General features: G+C 36.2%; 1 protein-coding gene across 2 annotated transcripts in view; it reads left to right on the top strand.

Annotated features, from left to right (window-relative positions):
* Positions 1–1,729: 1,729 nt before the first annotated feature.
* Positions 1,730–26,263, top strand: part of DCN (decorin) — a 42,032-nt gene continuing 17,498 nt past the window's right edge. The window contains exons 1-3 of one of the 2 annotated variants that reach the window (XM_032416700.1): positions 1,730–2,116; positions 6,236–6,482; positions 20,061–20,173. In XM_032416700.1, the coding sequence (XP_032272591.1) occupies positions 6,269–6,482; positions 20,061–20,173 (327 nt within the window). In that variant the 5' untranslated portion in view covers positions 1,730–2,116; positions 6,236–6,268. Of the gene's footprint in view, positions 2,117–5,105; positions 5,449–6,235; positions 6,483–20,060; positions 20,174–26,263 lie in introns of those variants that run through there. The other variant, XM_032416702.1, reaches the window with a different exon arrangement.

The following is a 26,263-nucleotide window of genomic DNA, read 5'->3' as shown; positions in this document are numbered from 1 at the left end:
CCATGCTCTGAGTTATGCGCTTTATATATACTGCTTCATTTCATCTTCTCTCCAATATTTTAAACTAGGTAATAATTTTTACCTATCATACAGATATGGGAACTGAGACTCAGAGAGATTATGTTGTCTTACTATCAGAGGAAAAAAAACCCAGATGTGAACGGCAACCAAAATGGCTCTGCCTTATAAAAGTAAGATGATCTACCTATCAAGATAATGTGTCTTCTTTTCTTCTTCCATTTTCTCCTTCATACCCTTATCCCCCCACCCCTTTCTCTCTCTTCAATGACAATTATTGCCATTATTCATCATATACACTATGGTAGGGTTGGGTTTTGATAAAGAGCAAACCAGGGCTGGGCAAAACAATAATCATGGTGGAATTATAGCCAATGTTCTGACTGTCTTTATGTGGTCATTTACAAGCGTTTCTTGAGAATTTACTATATACCATGACTATGCTGGGTGCAGGGACTCTACAAATGAAAATGATGTGCTTCCTCCCTTGGGGTGACACACGTCCGTAAACAGCTATCACATGAAGAAGAGGCGATTGCATGTCGTGTGAAAGAAATGGATGCAAGAGGAATTCAAGAGAAAAACGTAATTAATTCCACATAAGGGAATCGTGGATTTTGCACCAACATCCAGGGAAAATAATACTTGGCTTTTCTTCTAAATGATCGGAATAACTGGGCATGTGGTTATTCAACGTCAAAGAGAGGAGGCGTGGGGTAAGATGTTATAAAATTAGGGAGGCGGGTCTTGGGAAATAAGGCAAATTATCATGTGACAGCACCCCTCCCCTCCTTTAGATACCCACTCAAGAATTTAATTCCTTCAAGTTTCATCAAGGCAGAAGTATATACTGTAGAATTGTGTACTTGGATGGCTAGGGGAGGGAAAGGGAAGGTGGAGGATGGGAGGGCTATCCTCTGTCCTCTCATGTTTCACAGATGTTGATTTCAAGTTTCCACCTGGTAACAGCCTAGGGGCCAGGGCATAAAGATACAAGTCAAAACATAGAGACACACAGGGAGAGAATTAAACAGCATCCAGCAAGGGAATTACAAAAACACAAAAATGCTTTCCAGTAGCTAAATAAATATTTTTCCTTGTGTTTACACTTTCTTTTTTCTATTTACTGAAATTTGAAAGGAGCCATAGACTCTGTTGCCTTTTCAAAGTTCTGGATTATATAAAAGAATAGACCATGAAAATCAAAATTTTCATATGCAGGCTAAATTAAAATGTGACCAATTTCTAGTATCTATGTGTTTTATTTAGAAAAATAAGAAGAAACCAATGGCTGGTAAACAACAAGAAAGATTATAAACAATGAGTAATGAAATAATAATAATAATAATAATAATAATAATAGCAACAGTGACATTCTTTTCATATAAAACCATGACTTTCTTCCAGGACACTTCAGAAATACATTCAAAATACTAGAAAAACTCCACAGCAGAGTACTTGAATTTGCACAAACAGCTCAGGGCAAGTAAGAATCTGAAAGAGTATTTTCATATAAATCTACTCATGTATTTCTGCAGACCACATTCAAAATAACCGCAAGATTAATTTCGTTCCATTTGCCAGATTTGCACATCATGAAAGCAAGAAAAACTGTCATTTCGGAAGTTACTTATAACCAAGCCTAGAAAGGGTGGATAGTGGAGTGAGGCTGGGGGTGGGGAAGCAAACCCTTTAGTTACAATGTTTTAGGGAAATGAATCGACACAATAAAACAAATTTCAAATCAAGTTGCCCCTCTATACCACATAAGCCCTTTAGAATCTTAAGTAGATGCAAAAGGAATAAAGCAAATGGGGAGAAAAAAGGCCGATAAACTTTCTGGCTGCAATACAAGAGACATATCATTACCATATGATCTAATGTGGGTGTCAGCCGGATTGTGTTCATTGAGGGAAACCTTATTTTTTAACTGTGCTATGGAGTAGAAGCAGGAGGTTTTCAACCTAGTGACAGTCACAGAGCAGCACCTACCCCCTCCTCCTTTCCACACCTGCAAACTCTTTTTGCTTGGGCTGAATATTTAGTGTAATTACATCTCAGCTTTGAGGGCTCCTGTGGCAAATCCCCGGATTAAAAGGTATGGTTTTCAATAATTGTCCTGAACTCTGCTACAGACTAATAAAACTTCGATCAAGCTGAGGGCAAAAGGAATTATTTGGTGAGAGAAAGAAAAGAAAAAAAAAATCGTTCTAAACTTTTGATACTCTTTATGCAGTATTTTAAGCAAGTATTACTTGAAGACAGAAGTTAAATATTTGGTAAAATGGTTGAATGCATTGTTTTAGTTTTTTCTGTTCTTGCAAAGATGTTTATTAAAAAAACTATAACCTAACACCATGACTATCTATATTGATATATTTTGTATTTGTACTAATGAAATGTTTTACCTCTTTAGAAAGCATTTATATTCTAGATCAGCATACTATTTGTAGCTGGGCTATATATATATGTATATTTAAGGATTTAGTTCCCTCCTGAATTCTTGCATATTTTCAGAACTTTTAAAACCTCAGAGATGTGAACTCTGGTGATTAGCTGCAGAAGTCAAATGAATGTATATTTCTACAACCTAGAAAAGAATAGAAATTATCACCAGAGAGGTGAAAATAAACATTGAAAATACTTAATGCTGCTTATTAAAGATAATCTCACAGTTAGCGTCATAATTCCTTACAAAGAAAAAACCCAGTCAGTATTTTCAAAGCAAATGAAATTTTACGGTAAGATACATCACTTGAAAACGAGAGTGTAGGTTATTTTTCTTGCTAATTTCAAAACAGGGTAACACAATGACCACTGGTTAAATGGGCTCCCAGTGACATAAATTCCTGTGGCTTTTTCTTTTCCTATTGCTATTTTGACCGGAAAAAGAACCAAATGCTTCCTATAGCAGTCCTTATTTATGGATAAATGCCATTTTTGTTGTCTATTTTTGAATTATTTCCATTACTATTGAGGTTTTTCATTCACCTAGTGCTGGGGGATTTTTATTTTGCTCTGCAGTTATAGTTTTATTTATCTCTTGAGGGTTAAATTTTGATCTTGAAAGTTATACCAAAGGCATGAATGACATCCTACAAATGTTGAACTGAATGATATAGTTAGTTTAATGGGCTGAAGTAGTTTAAAGAGCCAGAAATTATTATTTTTGATAAAACACTTATAAACTGTGGCAACTAGCTTTAGTGGAATAGTGACATTATACCTAGGAAGGAGTCATACTTTTTGAGAATGCTTAAAACAATTTCCATGAAATTTAGACAGTTTATTGTTTCAGTAATAATCTCCTTGGTTTCTGCAAGGGCATCTGCTCTTTTTTGTTTATTTTTCTTATATACTAAGGAAGGAAGGACAGGATAAGAAATTATTAATATCAACAGCCCCCACTAATTGTTTTAAGATGCTGGGTCTTCAAGTATTATGACACTAATTTAAAAGAAATCATCTCTTGGGGGAATTTGTATAAAGTTTCTGGACATATTATTCTTCTCCAGGACATTCAGGGTTAAAATGCACACACACACACACACACACACACACACACACACACCTATCAAAGTGATATAAAATAAGTAATGGAAGCTATAAACTTCCTGCTTGTGTTCAGCTTTAAACCAAGAAAAATATTGTGCAGAGAATTTGCACCATTTTAACAAGAGTAAACACATATAAATGATAATATTCCTCTGAGCTAGTGTTCAACATTTCCTTTTCTGGGGTTAGTGAAACAACTAGGCATTTTCTGTTCTGGAGAAAAGATCAAAAAGCAACATCTGCGTTAATTCTCATTGCTATTTATTAAATCTGCAATTACTTTGCTTCATTTTTCTTCTAAAATTGTAAGATATTAAGTATGCAAGCCTAGCAAACTGTGGTAAACCGTAAACATTGCATTTTAATGTGAAACAGACAGAAACCACTCCCTTAGATCCAGTCCAAGGGAACACTGCCAAAACAATAGGGTCTCCATTAAAAGGCTCTGCAGTAACTGAGTGGGAACACACTCCCAGAGAAAACCTGATACTGAATTTAAAGGGGCAGTGTGAATAATAATCTTTGTGGTATTTTTTAAATGAGAAGCCACATGCCCGTACTGTGTATACGCTGTCTTACACAGACCTCAGTAATAAATATAAACTTAAGAACACAAGTGTAAGAAATCCAAAAACATTTTTTTCCCTCTCTAGTGCCTTTAGCCAAGAAGTTCCAGAAGTTACATAGATAGATACATTAAGGTTAGGGGATCCAAAGTGGTTTGTTTTTTTTGTCTTTGTTTGTTTTTTGGTTTTGTTGTTGTTGCATATGTTACAATTGACTGATGACTAAAAATCATTTTTTTTACATCTGGTTATGAATGGGCAGCTTCAATATGATTCTTATACGTGTACATTTCAAAGTAGATGTGGGGAACTTAAAGATAACATCTGCTATGTGTTTTGGGAAACCTTAGTTTCCATAGGGTTTTTTTTTTTTTTTAAGATTTTATTTGTTTATTTGACACAGAGAGAGAGATAGCGAGAACAGGAACACAAGCAGGGGGAGTGGGAGAGGGAGCCCGATGCGGGGCTCGATCCCAGAACCCTGGGATCATGACCTGAGCCAAAGGCAGACGCTTAACGACTGAGCCACCCAAGCACCCCTCCATAGGGTTTTAAAACATATCAAGTCAAAAATAGACTGCTTGTTCTCTACATGATCAACTACTTTTTGTTATTCAGATCTATGTAGTTCCCTTCAGCCAGCTGAACCCCAACTCAATGACAGATGTATGTATCTAAAGTGCTTATTGAATGAATGGATAAATACTGTATGGATTTGTCAAAACTGTACTTTTGTTTGTTTACAAAATTGCCCTCTGGGTAAAACCAGATAACGTGTAAGTCCTATAGAAATCAGTAGGATTTTCCATATATGTTTACTGCTTTAATAAAAAATGATCAGTTTGAGAAACTGGCCCATAGATTTATTCTAAAAAATAAATCGTGCTTCCACCAAATTGAGGTTTTCCATTTGTTACCTTTCTCAGGAGAGAAATTTGATATTGAAAAAAAAGATAAGTTTGGGTTTTAAAAAAATAAGACCGACTGGTTGCCTGGAACAAACCGAATAACTTGTATTATTAATAAATTGATGGTCAATTGAGTCATTTATGTGCAAAATGTTGTGCAAGGCCTGGTTACAGAACAAAGAATAATAAGACACGCCCTGAAGGAGTACATCTTCTAGTTGGGGGGACAGACCAAGCACGCAAAACAAATTACAGTATAATGTGATAAGTTCTTTAAAAGAGGTAAGAGCAACGTGCTGTGGGGCACAGAAGAGGGAGGAAGCAGCATCCTGCCTGGATGAGCCAGGGAATCCACAAGGGAAGTCCATTATCATTTTCAGTCTTCACTGCCATCTTACAAGGTAGGTATCTTAAATGGCACTTAGCTTTGAGTGTCAGGGTTGAGGTGGGGACTGGAGGAGAGAGGAAATTGAGAGAAAGCGGGCTTGAAACATCGGTTGGTACCAAATTATGAATGGTCTCACAGGCCACAAAGGAGATGTGGACCTTATTGGCAAGCCTTGAGAAGTCAACAAGGAGTTTTCTGTAGAATAGGGATACAATGAAATCTAATTCTCAGAACACGACTTGAGCAGCAGAGTGGGGGATGACCTGGAGTAAAGGAAATATTCAAGGCCGAGACCAGTTGGAAGCTCTTGTGATAGTTCAGGGAGTGATGAGGAAGGTCTGGACCGAGATAAACACAGTGGGATGGGGAGATGAGATTGGCTTCCAGAGAGATTTCTGACGCAGGAACTGAAGATCTCTCATGTGCATTGACAAAATTTTATTTGACTGTGGCCTGGCTTGTGTTGAATGAGCCCTGAGAATTCCAATATGGTCTATCATCATCACAATTTTGCAAATGATGTGAATATATAATATGCCGTCTCAATTTGGACCCCAAATTCAAGCAAGAAGATTTAAATTACATTCAAATTTCTTTTCCTAAGTAAATAGCTGTGCAAGGTAGTCTGTTACACACCTTTCAAATACATTTCAGTGTTCTGCTTCCTCACAAGAAATGAAAGATGGTTGTTTGTTTGTTTGTTTTTATACTTTACACTCACTCTACTGTGGGGTGTTATATAAGACGTAAGGCAGTAACCAGGTGGTGCGACTCTTCTAAACTTTTCGTTTGTTTCCTAGGTTCCTTGGCTGTGAAAATACATGAGATAAATCATGAAGGCAACCGTCATCTTCCTCCTGCTTGCACAAGTTTCCTGGGCTGGGCCGTTCCAACAGAGAGGCTTATTTGACTTTATGCTGGAAGATGAGGCTTCTGGGATAGGCCCGGAAGAGCATGCTCCTGTGGATTCTGACCTGGAGCCTCTGGGACCTATGTGTCCCTTCCGCTGTCAGTGTCACCTGCGAGTTGTCCAGTGTTCCGATCTGGGTGAGTAGGTGCAGGCTGTCTTACCCACCTTGCTTCACTCACGGGAATGGCTTCCCCCAGAGGTTAGCGTTTTCCTTTTTAATCTCTGCAGTTCCAAATGTGAGAGACAGTGCCACCTATGGAGAAGTAAAGGAAGCTGAATAGCATAGAAGGAAGGAGCTTTTAAGTTAGGAGACCTCTTTCTTTCTTTTTTAAATTGGGGCTCCATCACCTTTGCAATCTTGGACGAGTCACTTTTAAAAAAATCTTTCTGAACTTCATGGTCCCCCTTCTGTAAATTAAAATTTTGAACAAAATTATGTCTTCTGTTCCACGATTCCGAAGGGATGGTTTATTTTAATTCCGTGATTTGCTTTCAAGAAATGTTAGATGTTAAAACCTGGGTGATGTCTCTACTCTTGGCTTAGCCCAGATAACAGAGTTTGAACATTACTAAATTGTAAAGTATGCAGAGTTATGAGAAGAAAAACAAGTAAAGTTTTAGAACAAAAAATTATCTTTCAAGAACCAAAATACTCCCTTAATCTCTGGGTCTTAGTTTTGCCTTTGCCTTTGGCATTTTGTAATCTAGCTGTTTATATTCTTCAGAAAGTTTCAAAAGCAATCTTTACAACAAGATATGGTGTAAATATTCGATATAATCACGGGACGTATATCTTTGGCCTAACACGGTATACAGCTTGATTTATCATGTTTCAAGAAAACTTTGGCCTGGGAATTCCAAGAGCAATACACTCAAAAGATAAATCTCCAGAAAGTCTGAGGCCCCAGAAGATGGGCCAAAGGGGAATGAATGTAGTTGACATGACAGTTGATTTGCATCTCTCTCTCTCTCTCTTCCTCTCTTTTTGGCTCACTTTCTTATAAGGAAAAAAAAAAGAAAAAAATCCTCATAGAATGACTCTGCCATGGTGTATTTCCTAATGGAAGAAACTCCATGGTGTAGTAGGGTACTTCTTTTGGGAGCCCTGTATCTATTCAGAAGAAGCTTTCTAGCAACATTTTGCAGGAAAATGTGTCACTATCTCTACAGTTGGACTAAACTACATGCTGGAACCCAGGAAAACATAAAACATGTTGGATAGTAACAACTCAAAATCAAACATTCAGGATAGCTTTTAAAGTGCTGACATATTGTATAGCCATTTAACACCCAGAAAAAAAGTGCGTAGAAAGGCTTTAAAAAGGCTACAGGATAATTCCACTGGATTCATTCATTCATTCATTCATTCATTCAACAAATATATAGAGATACCACAATAGGTCAGATCTGTTGTAGGCCCTGGCAAGGAAGGAATGAGGAAGACAAATATGGTCCTTGTTCTTGTGGGTCTGATATTATATCGGTGGTGATTATTATTATTATTTTTTTTGAATTGTATATTTGCTACAAGGGGGATTAGATCACTCTCAAATTCTACAGAAACTGTTACAAGCATCTAGAGATTACCTGCACTGCTGGTATAAGCAGGACAGTCATGCAGTTGAAAATATCTGCACATTGGAATCACCATATGATAGATATACCAGGGGTAAACTTTTAAAAAATTTATTAAAATGGCTGAGTTCCTAAGAAATGTGAAGCCAGTTACATCTCACTTTGCCTCTGGAAACAAGGTTAAAAGGGTTCATGATTAATACCCACCACATATGTTGCCAACAATGAAAAGTTGGTATTTTTAAGGAGGAAGGACTTGTCCAGTAGCTTCACAGGCTTTATTTTCCATAAATGTAGTTTGCTCACATGATAAAAAGTTTATAAAACTTGAGTCTGATGAAAGCATTTGAGACAGTTTTCCAGCTGTCTTTTTAAAAAAGACCTAAATCTATTGCTCAAAACTAAACAGAAAAATCCAGTCTCTGGAAATGTCAAGTTCATTGACTTGGGTTTCTCATGATGCGGTTTCGTTGATGTCCTCGTTATTATTTTGTTTCAGTGTATTTTGTGTTGCTTTTGGATGAGGAAGATTTCTATATGTTACCTTTTACCTAAGAGCCCAGAGTATACATCATTCCTTTAAAAGACTGACTGACCTTATATACCAAGGAAGTAGCGAAGATTATAATATTGATTTGTTTGGGGGAACCCTACCGAATGAAGAGAACTGAGTTCCCATGACCAATGGTCTCATCTGAGTTACTTTTAGTTTTTATTGAATTCATATTTAAATATATTGTGAAAGGTTTTGGTCAGGTATTTCTAAAACAGAAAATACGTTTCAAAAAGGAAGAACAATCTGTTTGCCTTTAAAGAAAACACTCTATTCACACTCTCCACTACCATCTAACTTCTCACTTCATGCTCTTGGCCCTGTTTGGAGCCTTGACATCTTCATCTGCAGAAAAATCACAGCTGGCCTTAGAGATCCTCATATTTGTGTGTGGTGCCTGGCTCATAGTGGACTCTCAATGTATATTTTCTATGTGATGATTATATGGAGTAAAAGGTGAAAGATATATAGAAAAAAACAAGGAAGGAGAAATAGGCAACCTTATTTATCATAAAGGCAATGCAGTTTATTTTATTTTTTTAAGTTATTTAGTGATCTGAATATGAAGCTTGAATTATTATAATAGAGAAAAAAATGTAATGCACTTTGGGATGAGAAATGTGGATGCTTATTGTTATCAAAGGGTAATATTTTCTTAAGGATTATTCTTGCCAGAGCTTTTAATAAGCAGAGGGGAGCTAGTGTTGAAGGACAGTAGTCCTTTGTCATTTTATATCTAAACAATATTTAATAGAAGCAAACACTTCTTACTAAAACGTTTGACTATTTTTGCCACTAAGAAGTATTTTTGATGAAGTTAAACAACATCGATTTTTTAAACAGTTCTTTTAAACAGTTCTACATCAAAGCTAAGATGTAAAAACTGAAATTGGAATTCAATAATTAGTTCATAGGAAAATTTGAGGTGTTCAAGAAGATACATGGATGTTTTAGTTCCTCATTCCAATTCATCAAAATAGCATTATGTATGTTTTTCTCTAGCAGGGGGGATTGAGAAAGTAAACATTTTTTCACCTGTCCAAGAAAGTAATGAATACTCCACAGGTATTGGCCAAGTTGTTTGGCTGAATTTGTTGTAATTTAGCTTGTAATTTGAACCAGAATAGAATGAGACTCCATCTTCTTTTTTTTTAATTTATCCTTTTAAGACATAAAGCAATTTACTCTTAAATGTAGCATTTATAAAAAAAAAAAAATGTAAGATGAACAAGTTCAAAAATCTATGGGTTACCTTAAAATAATAAACCTACAATGTAACTCATTCTTGTCAAATCTTTTTAAAATGTCCTAATATTGATCCTGTGAGTGGATGCTGTTTTATGTACTTATTATCTTGAAGGAAAACAATTCCCTTACTTATATGTATACTCTTTGGCTCAAGTGTTACCAGGTAGCCATTCATCTTTGGCTCAAGTGTTACCAGGTAGCCATTCATCTTTGGCTCAAGCGTTACCAGGTAGCATTATTTGGTACTGACTTCCATTTTGTTGCTAAAAGGCAGATCAACCCTGAGGTGAAATATGTATAAGCACTGTTTTTTGACTATTCTTCCAAATTAAAGTAATAGTTATTGATACATTTCTTTTTTTTTAATTGTTTAAAGATTTATTTGAGAGAGAGAGAGAGGGAGTAGGGGGAAGGGCAAAGGGAGAGGGAGAGAGAGAATCCTCAAGCAGCCTCCATGCTGGGTGTGGAGCCCAATGCAGGGCTCAGTCTCAAAACCTTGAGATCATGATGAGCTAAAATCAAGACTCAGATGCTTAACCCACTGAACCACCCAGGAGCCCCTTGATGCATTTCCTATAAGCAAATTTCAAAAGAATTTACAAAGCTTTTAAAATGATTTAATAGCTGCAAGAACTTGGGTTTTGCAGTTCAACACCTCTGAACTCAAGTCCTGCTTTACCATTTACTACCCGTAAATGCCGAAACATTGAAACTTTCATTGGAGAAATGGGAATGTATCACATTTCATTAGGTAAGAATAGAAAATATTGATAAAAGTGTCTACCATACTGTTCTGTTTAGTTTACCATTTCAGACAAAGTTGGCTAGTAACATGAGGCTATTCCTCATAATGTTCTTTTATTTTTCTTCAACACTGAGAATCTCTGAGAAGTACATGGCCTGTCGAGCTCCATACAAAATAGCACCTTCTCTCCCCTCCCTCCTAAAGAGGACCACATCACCTCCAACTATAAATAGACACGAATTAGAAAATGGTACAATTATCAAGCAATTCAGTCTTCTCCAAACACCATTCCTTTGAACAAAATTGGTTTGGTGAAGTGGAGAACAGTGAAACATTTGGCTATTTTATAATCATAAATGATTCACAACCCACATATTTGGCTCTCTAGAGATGATGTTGGAAGATGTAACATTTTATTTTGCCATGTAAAAGCAGTACAAATAACTACTGGTTCCTAAAATGTACTTCATATGGCAAAGGATATTTTAGTTTTAAAAATGTCTTAGCAAAAAAAAAAAAGAAAGAAAGAAAGAAAAAGAAAAACCCACAACCTTTTACACTGCATAGAGTTAGTTTTCTTCTTTTTAATCATTTTGCTTCAACTGGTGAAAATTTTGTCAGTAGCCACCACTTGGGACATACATGAGATAGCTTATTTCTTGTCTGGGGAAACTGGTTTTCCAGAAGCAAATTTTATATGTGAGGTAAATGAACCATTAGACTTCCTCTGTGAAGTCAACTCAGAAGAATAAATGAGGGCTATTTTGTAGAGGGGCAGAGACAATGTGGGAAGCTCAGTTGCTTTTATAGTTTATGTCTGGCTCTGCAGCAGCAGGGATGTGGGGTGACCCTCATTAGGAGTTTCAGATGCATCAAAAGGGTGTGCCTAAGACATGGTATGGGAAGGAGGCTGTGCACAGAGCATGCCCAGTGGGTTGCCTAAATTCGTATTGGATAAGGTGGAGTATGGCAGATCTTTAGATGCAGCAGGAGGGATTCTCATGTGACCCAGATGGCCAAAGTTCCTGACACCAGGGGTTAAAGATGGGGAGGAGGAAGAGAGGAGTCAGAGAAAGCCAAAGGAAGCATCTGTCTTCTTGACCTGACTGAGAACTGCCATATCCCTGGTTTCCTTCTCAGTCCCGGGAGGGAGAGAGAGGCAGCTGTGTGGGATCAAGGCATTTGGTCAGACTGCAGCTGTGAGGCGTCCTCCTCTGCGAGATCATCCTGGCTCCAGAGGACAGGATGGGAATAGGTTTCGAGAATATCAAGTCCCTGGGCAAAAGAAATGCAGGAGACCCTGTAATCTGAACTTTTCTCCTTTAAAGAATAGCAAGAAGATTATATATTTCCTTGAAAATAAGGATAAAGAAGAATCAACCCAGTTTTCAATCCAGTCTTAATAAAAGGAGAAAGCCCTGTAGCAACTACACTACGACACTCAGGGGTCAGTTAGCCCTTGACTTAGTTTGAAGATTGCTTTGAGGCAATTTCTGCAGCTTGTCTGCTTCTGTGCTTTCACTGTAATCTACATTTGCCTTGATTATTCTATATTAATCAAATATATATTATATAATAGTTATTCAGTATATTTTATTTACCTATTTAAACATTTACTTCCTCTACCAGAAGGGAAGCATAGTGATAAGTTATTTTTGTATACCTTCTACTCAATAAAATGCCTTATACTTGGTAGATACTCCAACATCAATAAATGCCTGATGAATAAGTGAACATATGCATGACCTGGTGCTTGGATGAGTGCATAATTCTACAATATTCCTGATTCTATCAAGCTGGAAAAAGGAAGGAACATGGCTGACTGGGAATTAGGAGTCATGGAGCTGTGGTACACAGCGTTTTTGCTTTTGTTTGTTTGTTTGTTTGTTTGTTTGTTTTGTTTTGAGGGTGACTAGACATAGAACCAGGAAGGTTAAACCTTCCTTGAGTTTATTTGAAAAGAGAATCTAATTAAAGGGGGAATCTCCTATGTCTGAAAGCTGATCCAACTGCCACCACAATCAAATTGCCATTTTTAAGAGGGAAATAGGGGAACATGCCTGCCTTGAACAGAAAGATTTTTGATGGAGCTGGGACTCCAACATGTCACGTCACGTGCCAAAAACTGAAGTGTATCACCATTGTCCTAATTATTAAATTGAAGACAGAATTATAAAAAATACTGTTGGAAACCAACAAGAATAAATCTTGGAGTTTGGACCCTTGCCACAGAGCAGGGGGGAAAGAAAGCATGATGTCTTAGGACATCCTGGCCTTTGTCCAACATGATGTTTACCAGATTGCTGACATTTGCTAGCAGAACCATGCTATTCATCACGGGGACAACTTGAAAAAAAAGTACAATTCTCATTAGCCTTTATTTCAGAAATGATTTCCTGGTAACAAGTAGAATTTTATTTACTTTAATAAATAACCCTATTTTAAAGAAGATAAAGTTCCATTTACAGAATTTTGGAGAACAAATAAATAATTCAGATTAGCCTTGGAAATAATTGCATTTTAATGGAAAAATTAGAATTATATTAAAGGATGATCATTGAAAAATAATTAAATTTAGAAAACCACTCTGTTCCTGTTACTGTTGCTGAATAAATATTATCTCAAAACTCGGCGATCTAAAAAGATAATTTTATTTTGCTCATTATTTAAGTACAGGAGATTTGAGCAGATCTCAGAAAGGCTGTTCTCGCTCGGGCTCTCTCAGGCGTCTCAGTCAGGTGTTGGCCGGGGCCATGGCCATGGGGAGTCTAGCTTAGGCTCCACACCCAAGACAGCTCACTCTCATAACTGCACTCGGTGCTGCTATCGCCTGTGAGCTCAGCTGTTCTCTCATCTGGAGTGTTCCATGTGGCCGCTGTAGCAGGGTGGTCTCAGCTTAGACAGGCTTTTTTACATAGCCCATAGCCCCTGGCTGCCCCCAGAGCAAGTGTCCCAGAAGACCTGCGTAGCAGCTGTACAACTTTTTTGACCTGGCCTCCAAAGTCATGCTGTGTGTTTCTTCTGGCCCATTCCATTAAGTCATCAAGACACTATAAGTCCATCCCAGATTCCACAGGAGGGGAATTTGATTCACTTCATCTTTTGATGGGGTTGGGACCAGTTTGTATTTAATAAAAGCATATAGGATGGGAGATACAATTAATGCCATCTTTGGAAGATGCAATTATCTACATACTCACTTAGATTTATGTACATTTCTAATGAGAAACACAGGCATACATTATGTATTATATATAGAAGGTCCACAGATATTACACATCCCCGTGAAGGTCATCATCTAACAGTTGCAAACTACTTAAGAGGTCAAATCAGTTATATGCACATTAATTTCCAAGTTTATTTCATAGTTACTTAAACTTTCTACTTAAGATCGTTACGAAAGGCATTGACTCATATCCTCATGGCTTTCTTTCTATTGTAGAATATCTTTTTTGAAGCGAATTTTACCTGGCTAATATTTCATTTAAAACACTCAACATCTTACTTTCCATATAGTTTGGGAATGACTATAAAATTCATCAGTTTCAATAAGAATGACTTAGTTAAAATCATATATGGTTAATAAGATCATATTTATAGACAGAATTTACTTTTTTTTAATTTAAAAGCTTAAGATAAAAATATACTTAAGGTTGAATAACTGTTTGCTTTCATACTCTTTGAGGATTAGTTTCAGTTCAAATAAACATTTTTTAACTGAAATAAAGTTTTTAATCACCGCAAAAGAATCTTTAGCTCTAGTATTTCTACCCCAGTCTACTTCATGCTCAGCATTTTCAGATGAAGAGATAGAGGCAAGGGAATGCTAAGGTAAAGGTTCCTAGTTATCTCTAGTTAGTGTCGGAGTTGATTTTAACCCAAAGCCACTCTGACTCTAAAGATCATAATGCTGACCAAAACAAATAGCCCAACATAAACAAAGACTGATATTTTACAAATTTGCCAAAAGAGCGTAGCATTTGCCACTACTAAACTAGAGTTAAATGGGCCAGGACAGCTTTTGGGAAGCTTAGTTATTTGTTGGGGAACATGTGCTTGCTAAACCGAGGGGTGACCAGCCAAAGGCAGAGCTTGGTAGACAAGCTCTTTAGAGACCCTGAACTTCATGGGAGCAATGATGAATGCAACAAGACCACAAAGGGTCTGGTAGGAAGAGCCAACCCAGGAATAAGAGCTTTAAATGAAAGATCTGTGTGTGATCCATGGGCAGAGCAGATTCGGGATAATACGCATTATAATTATGTTATACAGGAAAAAAAACAAAACAAAACAACCACTTTGTCACAGATTTACAGACTAAATAATCAGCAAGATAATTGAAGCTGCACTCTTTCATCTCCTTATTGATGATATTTCCAGGTACCAGTAATTGAGGGCCCGCTTTGCACTGTGGTAGATTATTTTGTAGAACAACTTACTGAATTCTCACAAAAATTCTGTGAAAGATGCAAGAAACCCGAGGCCTAGACAGCTGAAGCAACTTGCCTGGGGATGTTAAGGATCAAGAAGAGGAACCAGGATGAAAATTCAAATACAAATCTTATTTAGAAAATTATAGAAACATTTTTAAATATACAAAATCTGCAAAGTAAGAGACTCTGGTGCACACATCCCCGAGCTTCAACAAGGGTCAACTAATGCCAGTATTTTTCTATGTATCTCTACCCATCTTCCCCCTTCCATTTAATTTCAAAGCAAATTCCAGATGTCATGTCATTTTATCCAAAAATATATCAGTATGTTTCTCTGAAAGATTAAAGCACTTAATTAATACAATCATAATCAGATCACATCTAAAATTTAATATTATTTCTTAATATCATCAAATATTCATTCAGTGTGCACATTTTCAATCATCTCACAAGTATTAGAAACGCTTTGTTTTACAGTTTGTGTGAATTAGGATCCAAATGAAGTACATATATTGCAATCATTTAAATAGCTTTTAAGTCTCTTTTAAACTATACATTTGGAAAACTAATATTTTTTTACTTTTCCTTACAGTTTATCTGTTGAAGAAATTGGGATTCTGTTGAATCGATTTCTTTTTTTTAAGTTTTTATTTTAACTCTAGTTTGTTACTATACAAAGTTATATTAGTTTCAGATGAACAATATAGTAATTCAACATTTCCATACATCACCCTGTGCTCATCAAAACAAGTGCACTCCTTAATCCCCATCTCCTGTTTCACCCATTCCCCCAACCTCTTCCCTTCTGGTAACCATCAGTTTATTTTCTGTAATTAAGAGCTTGTTTTTTGGGGGGTGCCTGGGTGGCTCAGTTCGTTAAGCCACTGCCTTTGGCTCAGGTTGTGATCCTGGAGTCGCAGGATCGAGTCCGCATCAGGTTCCCTGCTCAGTGGGGAGTCTGTTTCTCCCTCTGACCCTACCCCTCTTGTGCACTCTCTCTCTCACCCTCTCTCTCAAATAAATAAAATCTTTTTAAAAATTAATTAATTAATTAATTTTGGGGGAACAGCAGGACTGGTTCCTCTTCTTGATCCTTAATTAATTAATTAGTTAATTTCTTAAAAAAAGAGTTTGTTTCTTTATTTGTCTCTCTCTCCTTTTTTTTCCCTTTTACTTGTTTGTTTCTTAAATTCCACATAAGAGTGAAATCATGTATTTGTCTTTCTCTGACTGACTTATTTCACGTAGCATTACACTCTCTAGCTCCATCCATTTCATTTCAAATGGCAAGATTTCATTCTTTTTATGGCTATAATATTTCATTATATCTATATCTATATAGATATAGATATCACATCTTCTTTATCCATTCACTAATCGGTGGACACTTGGGCTGCTTCCATAGCTTGGCTATTGTAAATATTGCTGCTATAAACATGGGGGTGGGTGTATCCCTTTGAATTTGTGTTCTTGTATTCTTTGGGTAAATAACCAGTAGTGTGATTGTTGGATCATAAGGTAGTTCCATTTTTAATTTTTTGAGGAATCTCCAGCCTGTCTTCCACATTGGCTGCGCCAGTTTGTATTCCCACCAACAGGGCAAGAAGGTTCTTTATTCTCCACATTCTCACCAATGCCTGTTGTTTCTTGTGTTGTTGATTTTGACGGTGGTAAGGTGATATCTCATGGTTTTGATTTGCATTTACCTGATGATGAGTGATGTTGAGAATCTTTTCATATATCTGTTGGCAATCTGGATGTCTTCTTTGGAGAAATGTCTGTTTAATATATTCTGCCCATTTTTAAATTAGCATTGTTGAACCCATTTCTTTAGCAGACTTAAGCATGTACCTTGGACTATTTCTTCTAAATTGGGAGTTACATCTAGAGGCTTAATCAGATTCAATATTCATTATTTGCTTGATTGTTTTTGACAGTACTTATCCATAAATGAAGGTTTGTTTCTTCATGCAAGGGTTTATAATTGAAAATATATGTCATACTGAGAAACTGTACCATTGGATCAGTTACCATGTGGGACAGGAAGGATAGTATCCTTCAGACACATGTAGCCAAAAGTTCTTCACAAATATGTCAAAGACACAGAAGAAATTGAGAGAAATTTTCAGATGCAGATAATGGGCATATTTGATGGTAGCATTCATTCCTAAAATGTTTCTGGCCAACCAAGAATCAGAGAGAAAATTGTGATTATTATAGCCACTTGTATTCTAGCACTTCCGAGGTAAAGTAAGAACCATTATGAAAGCAGGATGTGAAGAGATGATTGTAACAAAACATAGCAGAAAGGATCTTGAAGCCATGACCAAGAACTTTTCACCATGGGACAGCAGGACAGACTATGTTTATAAAATGAATCAATCAAAAAGCTACCTTTATGTGTAAAGTGGTAAGATCACAGCTCTCATGAAATACAGTCATTTGTCCCTGCTTTTCCAGAACTTACAGAAAAGAAAGAAAACTAAAGTGAAGGACAATACCTCATGAGTTTATATACAAACAGGAGTTTGGGGGGGGTCACTGTTATCTGGTGTGGTTAGGACGAATATTTTAGAGGAGAGGGGTAAAGGGGTTGTTAGAACACTTTTAGGGGTTGTTAGAATGAAGCTAGAAGGACATGAGTGGATGGAATATTCCATAAAACAGAAATTATAAGAACAAAAACAAATAGTTAAGAATAAGCACGGTATGTTCAAGGAACAGTATAGATCAGCATCTTTAAAAAAATACACACAGTGTTTACATGTATATATGGCATGTTGGATAGTTCTAGAGTGAGGTCTCATACCATCTTGTTCTTGGTTTAGTTTAAACATGAGACACCTTAGATAAGTCATATAATTTCATTTGATTTCTGTTTCTTTACCTATAAAAGGGAGTATTGGACTAGTTTAGAAATTCTTTAATTTCTGGGACAAGTGAAATTGAATATTGAACAAGTCAATGTCTTATAAGGTCCAAACCAAATTCAACAAAATGACAACAACCTGCCATCTGCTTATTATAATTGTTTTTAAGAAGGTATATTTAGAACAGAAGCAGAAGCTAGTTTCAGAAATGTGTGTATTCATGTATGTGAATATGTATGTATGTGTAATTTATATTAAAACTAATTTGATTGCACTCATTTTTTTTCTAATTTTGGTATAGACTGATAAGAACCTCATCATAGAGTCTATCTGATCAGCATTTGGGAGTCATAGACTAGCTGTTACTTAATAGTCCTTCCCTTTGTGACATTCTAAGAACTCATAACTAGGATAATGTCCCTGTTATACTCTGTCTATAGTTGTTGAGAAAGCTAGTTGACACCCCAATGCCCTGGCTAGACCTTAAATGTAACAGTATGTTATTGCATCTGATGTCAGAATAAAGTTTTAATAAAAATTCTAATATGTAAACTCCCTGAAATGGATATAAATTTACTAGTAATGCAGAGAAGATGGTAGGGTTATGATTTTAATCATTAAAATGACTTTCTAAGCACTAAAATGCAAGATCACAAGCTTAAAGATATTTTTATGCCAAATCTTCAGAAAAAATAATGTATACAATTCACCCCAAGAAGTTCCTAAAATTCTAGGAAGACAGCATAATCAAAATTGTTAGCCAAGTAGATATATCATTTTTTCCTCTCCACATCTGAAATTTATCTGCACTTTGGCTTTGAACAAATGTTAAGAGAGTCGCTAGGATTTAAGTTCAGTAATGTAAAAATGTAAGCATAAGTGGAAATTAAAACTTTGACAAAAAGCCCACGGAGTAATAATGAAATGTAGGCAGTTAACTTTTTTTCCAAATGAAAGGAAATGTGTCTTTTCTTGGTTGGAGAACACTAATTATCAAAGATTTGGCAGAAGTCTGCCACTCCTAATTGCATGAAATTATCAAACTGACATTTCTGAAAATGGCAGTGATTGTGACTACATAATGCAGTTAAATATCCTCCTACAAGATAGCTGTTTATCACTAAAAACACTTCAGTCTTGTCATTTCTCTGTGAACTGTTTCTGTAGTAAGTTCTTGGAATATACTTATGTATGTTTAGAATCACATGTATTTCGATATTTAAATTTATAATAATAGTTGATCTCTGAATTGGGTACTAGATATTTTTTTTTCCCCACTATCAACAGAGCCATGTGAGTAAAAAAGTATTTGCGGAGAACTTAGAAGGTAGGTGATCTCAGATACGCTTTCTGCAATTTTCACGGAAGACAGGAAGATAGCACGATAACTACCATGATAATTTAACAGTATATGCATATATGCATATATGCATAAGGTTCAAAATTGGAAAGACATCTTCCCAACATAACACTTATATTACCTGTTGCAATTTTCTCTTTAATTGAAAACTATAGATTGAATTATATTTTCTACGGGGATGCGGGCAATTTCTGTTTTTGTCCTGCTCTATTCCCAGGGCCTGATAAATTGTTGGTGTCTAGGAGGTATTCCATAAGGCTTTGTTGAATGAAAATGAAAGAATTCAAGTTTCAGGTACGATGGAGAGGTTGAAAAACCTTTCTGATTTATCTTATGCAATCTCAAATATAGAAAAGATCACATGAATTTGAGTCAATAGAATAGAAAATTTCTACTTAACATCCTACATCAATATGAAACAAAGCCAATGGAAGAGAGAGAGTCATTTTAAATGTAATCTGTGGCAATGTTGGGTTAGGTCAAACTGGCCTTTGATGATTTGGCTAAAGCTGTTCTCTACTAAATGGTATATTTATGTAGAAAGGTATAGATTTAGAAATCACTTGCACTGAACCCTTATCAAAGGAATTATTTTCTAAAACAAGAACAATGAGGTAAAATCCTAATGTGCCCTGAGAAACTTGAGCCACTCCCTTACAAAATATAAATTTTAGTTTTACACAGAGAAGTAATTACATGGGGAAAATAATGTGGTCAGTGTATAATTTAAAAAATATATATAACATTTGACTTCTTTGGAAAGGATAAAGCAGATATTTTAAACTACAACTGTTATAATTCCTAGAAGAAGAAAAAATATGGTAGTGGTAAAACTTTCATTGCCACATTGATTTTTTGTGAACACATCCTTGTGATCCTCTGGTCCTGTGCCCCTTTTACTGACTGCACATTGCTTTTACTCTCACGCAAGGTCTGGAACAAGTGCCAAAAGATCTTCCCCCTGACACTACACTGCTGGACTTGCAAAACAACAAAATAACCGAAATCAAAGATGGGGACTTCAAGAACCTGAAGAACCTTCATGTAAGAGTTCTTTGTTTGTTTGTTTTTGAGTTGTAACAAGATCTGACTCACAGGATTTTTCAAAACAAAACTTAGGTAAGGCCAAGAGTACTATATGGTAATAAATAAGCACAGAAGCATTTATTAAATTCTTTATTTAGGAGGTAAGAGGGGAGCAAAACATCATACTCATTAATCCCTAAAAAATCAGCCAATTTTCTTACATATACCCCATATATCTTTGGTCTTTGCATCCTAAAAAGTACTTTATATCTTAATCTCCTCTTACGTTTCATGAATAAAAGTCTTTACCTTCCTAGTTAGAGTGTACTTCAATATTGGAACAAAATACAAAATGGGTTACTGATCTTAGTATTATTTTATTTCTTTTGTCTTCTTTCATTAGTTTTCTAAGAGGTGCCAGTGTTATAAAGGCTCAAAGATTGGCATCAAGAGAAAAAGGGATAACCATCCATATTATACTTAGTAAATATAATTCTATCTTCATATCTATATATCTATATCTTGCTTTGTATTTAGGACAATGCATGCTGCATTCTTATCTGTATCTGTGCTTTGATTGTGATTTTTACTTACCTCTATGATGATGTCACACATCCAATCTAGCAGACAGGATTCCAGCAGAAAATTGGTGACACTCTCAAAAGCGTTCACAGAGAAGGCTTTACTGAAGGGATGATTTACAGAGGGATATAGGAACCAACAAAGCATTATGAAACACCCAAGCCCACCTTGAAAGAGGCAGGGAGCTATAGTCCTACCTCCTTATTTCCTGTCAGCGTCTCCTCTGACTGAACCTAACTGGGGGCCGGGGATCAAGGTCATCTGGGTGAAGCAGTCCCCAGAGTTTATCTTCCCAGGACATAGAAGAAGATCACATAGAACAAAGAATGAGTAGGACTATAGTTGGGAGAGGGTGTGTTATAAATGGAGGATGACCAACCCCATCAAATAGGGTTTGGCTTTGCTAAGGCAGCCTTCTGTAAGAGTAAATGCATTGTCTTTTCAGGTAGGGCATCAGAGTCCCTATAAACTGTATTCTCTAGTCCAGCTCTCTACTTGTGAGATAAATAGAATGTAGTTTCCCCTCAGAATATCATTGCACATTTAGTATAAATAAGCCGGCCTTCAATGTCAAAAATAAATACCAGAAGTCTCACTGTCTCTGTATTCTACTCTGGTAGACCACTCCTGAAGTATTAAGTCTGGTCCTGGGCAAGACATTTTAAGAAGGGCATTAATCTTTGAGTATCCTCAGAATGATCATCATGAGGATAAAGAATTTGGAAATCATGTCTTATAGGCACAATTGACAGAGATGTGGATGCCCAAATTGAGTGAAAAAGGTCATGACTGATGTATTTGAAGGGCCACGCTGGAAAAGAGAAATTGAATTTACTTACTTCAACTACAAGATGACAGAATTGTCCTCTTGACAATTGAGTGGAAATTTGAGGGAAGCAGAGTTTTGCTCAACATTAAAAATAACAATGTATAGCATTAGAATTTTCAGAAAACGATGGAGAGAATTGCTTAGTTGTGAGTGACTTATATGTAGAGATAAATTTACAGCTTCTTATGATGAATGTCATAGAAATACATTTTTAAGGTTGGGAGCATATTAATTTCACATCCATTTAGTTCTTGCAGCCATTACAGAAAATAATTGAAGGGATATATAGTAAGAATTGGCAATACATATAAATATAAAAATAATTCATCTGGCTGCTATGTATTAGAATAAGAAATATAGATTCAAGGGAAATAATGTAATGTAAAACTGGTGATCATGTGTTACAGAGTTAATATAATCAGGACAAGATTTAGTTATCAACTTTCTGACAGCTAGGATGAGAAAAGCAATAAACACCCTTTAGGAGAAAACGTACCATATTTTAGAAGGTTGCAAAGATTTTTCCTTAAGATTTTAAGATTCTCTATGGAACAATTAATATAAACAAAAGCAGCAAATAAAATTTATTGAAGTGTCCAACAATAGAAGCCCAGTGTGATGTAAGTAGTGAATGCTATGGGCACCAAGAAAGAGACAAGTCCGACATATCCTACATCAGGTTACCAGTTAGTATTTGAGAGAATATGGGACAAAGGGTCTTAGAGGATTAGCAGAATTTTGAAAGGAAGAGAAGAAAAGAGTGTTTTCTCTACAAAGGGAAAGGACAGGCAGAAGAAAATAAGCAGATATAGGAATTGGCTAGAGTGAAAGACACGGGCTAGAAAAAGTGAGGATAAGGCTTGAGCTAGAGATCTCAAATCTTGAACCAATGGGATCCATCTCCACTGATAGGATGCCAGGCCTGAGCCCCAACTCACGTTTTCTCTGCCTTCAGAGTGTTTTCACTGGGAGTAAGCCAATGTTGATACCAACAAGGCTTGCCAATGACTATTTAAACTATGATTGGATATGTTAAAAGATTAATTAAGAAAAGATTATTATTATTTTCAATGAACTAAAATTTAAAACTTCATTTTATTTTTATAAGTTTACCCTAAAGCTATTTTTTTCTTCTGTTTTTTAATTTTATTTTATTATGTTAGTCACCATACATTACATCATTAGTTTTTGATGTAGTGTTCCATGATTCATTGTTTGCGTATAACACCAGTGATCCATTCAATACGTGCCTCTTTAATACCCATCACCAGGCTAACCCATCCCCCACACCCCTCCCCTCTAGAACCCTCAGTTTGTTTCTCAAAGCCCATAGTCTCTCATGGTTCGTCCTCCCCTCGATTTCCCCCCCTTTATTTTTCCCTTCCTACTATTTTCTTCTTCTTTTTTTTTTTTTTTTAACATATAACGTATTATTTGTTTCAGGGGTACAGGTCTGTGATTCATCAGTCTTACACAATTCACAGCGCTCACCATAGCACATACCCTCCCCAGTGTCTATCACCCAGCCACCTCATCCCTCCCACCCCCCTCCACTCCAGCAACCCTCAGTTTGTTTCCTGAGATTAAGTCTCTTATGGCTTGTCTCCCTCTCTGGTTTCATCTTGTTTCATTTTTTCCTCCCTTCCCCTATGCTCCTCTGTCTTGTTTTAAATTCCTCATATCAATGAGATCATATGATACTTGTCTTTCTCTGATTGACTTATTTTGTAAAACTATTTTTTTAAGGAAGGAAAATTCTCTTACTCTAATCCTAACTTTCTGTATGTTTAAATATAATCTGACTAATTTATTTAAACTCTTCATAGCCTTAAATAAGAGATGTCTGGTTTCTGTGACACTCTCATTAAATCTGGCATTTGTAATAATATGTTCTTTCTTTTCCATGTTTCCTTCTCAGTATGTTTTAGGCAACTCCCAACTTGGCAATCTCTTTCTTTCTACTTCAAAGTATACATTGAAGAGAGGAGGAATTTATTAGAGCTTCCAACTGTTCAGAGGATGTTAAACTGCTATTTTTCTCTTACTCTTTCATTCATGATCGTTTCTACCCTTGTTATTATGCAAATAAACATTATAATTTCAGCCAGGAAAGCCACACTTGAATGAAAAAGAAGATGAGAAATGAAACTTTAGCAAAGACTAAAATAGAAAGGATTTAACAGAAAGTTTCCTCTTTTCTCAATAATTTTATCAATTTAGACTGTGTGTCTCATAATGAGTAGTACATGCTGTGCAAGAGTAGTTTTATACTTATATGTAACAGAAAAACACAATTATCCCATGAAATAATGGAAAATTAAGTATTATAATGCCAACATTTAATATCTTTCCTTTGAATTCATGCTTAAAAAATTTAGTCAGGAAGGTTTTTTTGTTAACTAAAAATAAAATATTGTCAAAGATTTAATAATAGCAAACACTTGTTTAGCAATTACTATATACTAGGCTTAATACCTATATACACTCACTTATTTAATTCTTAGAACCATTCTTTTGAGGTAGACACTCTTGATAACCCCTTTATACAGAAGAGGACACTCAGGTATAGAGAGGTTACTTGTTTATAGTTTCTTGTTCATAGTCACGCAGCAAATAAGAGCCAAATCTTGAGATCAAAACTCAGGAGCATTGTGAATTGAGTCCATTAATTGCCGATAAATATGATAGTAACCATACCACCCCTTAAAACAATACCTGATACAGTGTAAACCCTACATAAATGGCTTTGGAGAAAACTGTACATAATATTAAGTCAGGTTTCAACATGTTTTTTTCCAATTTTATTGAAATATAATTGCCATACAGCACTGTGTAAGTTTAAGGTGTACAGCATAATGACTTTGTATATTGCAAAATGATCACCACAATAAGTTTAGTTAACATCCATAATCTCCTCTCTCTATATATATATATGAAAAGAAAAAAATGTATTTTTCCTTGTGAGGAGAGCTTTTAGGGCTGACTCTCTCAGCAGCCTTCAAATATGCTATCCACAGAGTTGGCTATGGTCATCATGTTGTACATTACCTCTCCTGTCCTTATATACCTTATAATGGGAAGTTTGTTCCTTTCGATCACCTTCTTGGATGAAGGTGGTGAAAATGCTTTTATTCCTACTTCCATTCCATTTCCATTGCCAGTTGCTTTTTTCATCACCTCTCCACTGCCTCCCAGGCTAGATCCCTTTTTCTTTAGTTACCAAAGAAGTAGGTAGGGCTGATTTTTGAGGCTGTGCTTCAATTTTATTTTAAGTGGTGCTCAAGGCATTTCCTGCCCCCAAGCAACAAGTTCTCTACTCCTCTGACTTCTCTCACCTCTTGGCAAAGTCATGATAAACCGATTCTGCTTGTCTTTTACCTTTTCTTTTCTTTTTTTCTATTTTTACTTTTATGTGCATTTATTTGGGGCAGAATTTACTCCCAGGCCATAAATTTTTGTTTCTTCAGTTTCTTCTGGGATATCTTTTTCCTCTGTGCAACCTCCTCTTCTGGTTTAAGACCAATCTGCTTTTTCAGCAAGGATCATCTCAGTGCAGTAGGGGGAGCTCCCGGAGGGAGGGCTTCATTGGCCATGAACCCTGTCAATTCAATCCTGCATCTTGGGAGCTTTGTTCACCGGGATGTGCTCAATGGCCAGAGAATCTACATCTAAACTCTTAAGTTCTGCATGACTCTCTGCATTTTTAAGCATGTGCAGTAAGAATTCAGCACTATTTTGGGGCCACCTGTGTCCAGCCTGACTGTTTGGCCCCGGGCACACCTACCAACTGAATGGCTCACGTGGCTTCTGCAAAGTGTCATCCTTCAGACACTTGGTGGCTTTTCTGATATGCATACCCTTGATGGCTTGGGCAGTTTCATGTGTGTTCTTAAAGTGAACACAAAGATTTGAACGGCTTGATTTGCATGATTTTGTAGGATTTTCTGGGTCAAGTGAATAGCGAACCATTTTCAGAGATCCCCTTGGATTGCTTACGGGAAGAGCTTTCTCCTTTTCATCAGCTGATCTCCTGAGGCGTTCTCCCAGGCGTTCACCTTTGACTCTTTCTCTGGTTTAGTTGGCCTTTGGCATTAGCCAGAGGAATTAGTTTTTGTTTTTGTTTTTGTTTGTCCCATCGCAACATCTTATCATGGCCTGTTACAATTCTAAGTGTGCTTTCTTTAATACATATCACTGTGTATGGAACTAACATCAACCATCTTTAAGCAATACTGTCTATACACAAATAACTTTTTTTCACCTGTGGATTTTTTTTAAGGTGGTTTTATTACAGTAGGGGGACAGGACCCAGGGCAGAAAGAGCTGCCTCACTTGTGGGTCTGTTTTCTGTGAAGTTCTAAACCATATAGCTCTTAAGATTTTACCTCGTTATGACTAAAATTTGCATAGTTTATTTATGTTTCAAATGTATTTTAATTTGAAAGCAGGAACGTTTTCCATTGGACTGAAACTTTCAACCAGCAATGCCTTTTGAAAGGCGCTTTGCAAAGAAGTCTGTATACATTATCATGTACCCCCTGTAGGTGCTATTATTATTCCCACTGTACTGAAGGAATAATTGGAGCAAATGTCATACTACCCCCAAAACTTAACAGCAGATACTACTATGGCATGCTCACAGGTAGAGGCATCATCTAGTTATTATCTAGTAAAAAAAAAAAAAAAAAGCAATATTT

The sequence above is a fragment of the Phoca vitulina genome, unplaced genomic scaffold (assembly GCF_004348235.1).
Source record: "Phoca vitulina isolate PV1807 unplaced genomic scaffold, GSC_HSeal_1.0 scaffold19, whole genome shotgun sequence".
Classification (NCBI taxonomy): Eukaryota; Metazoa; Chordata; class Mammalia; order Carnivora; family Phocidae; genus Phoca; species Phoca vitulina.
This window is presented reverse-complemented; position numbering and strand designations above follow the sequence as displayed.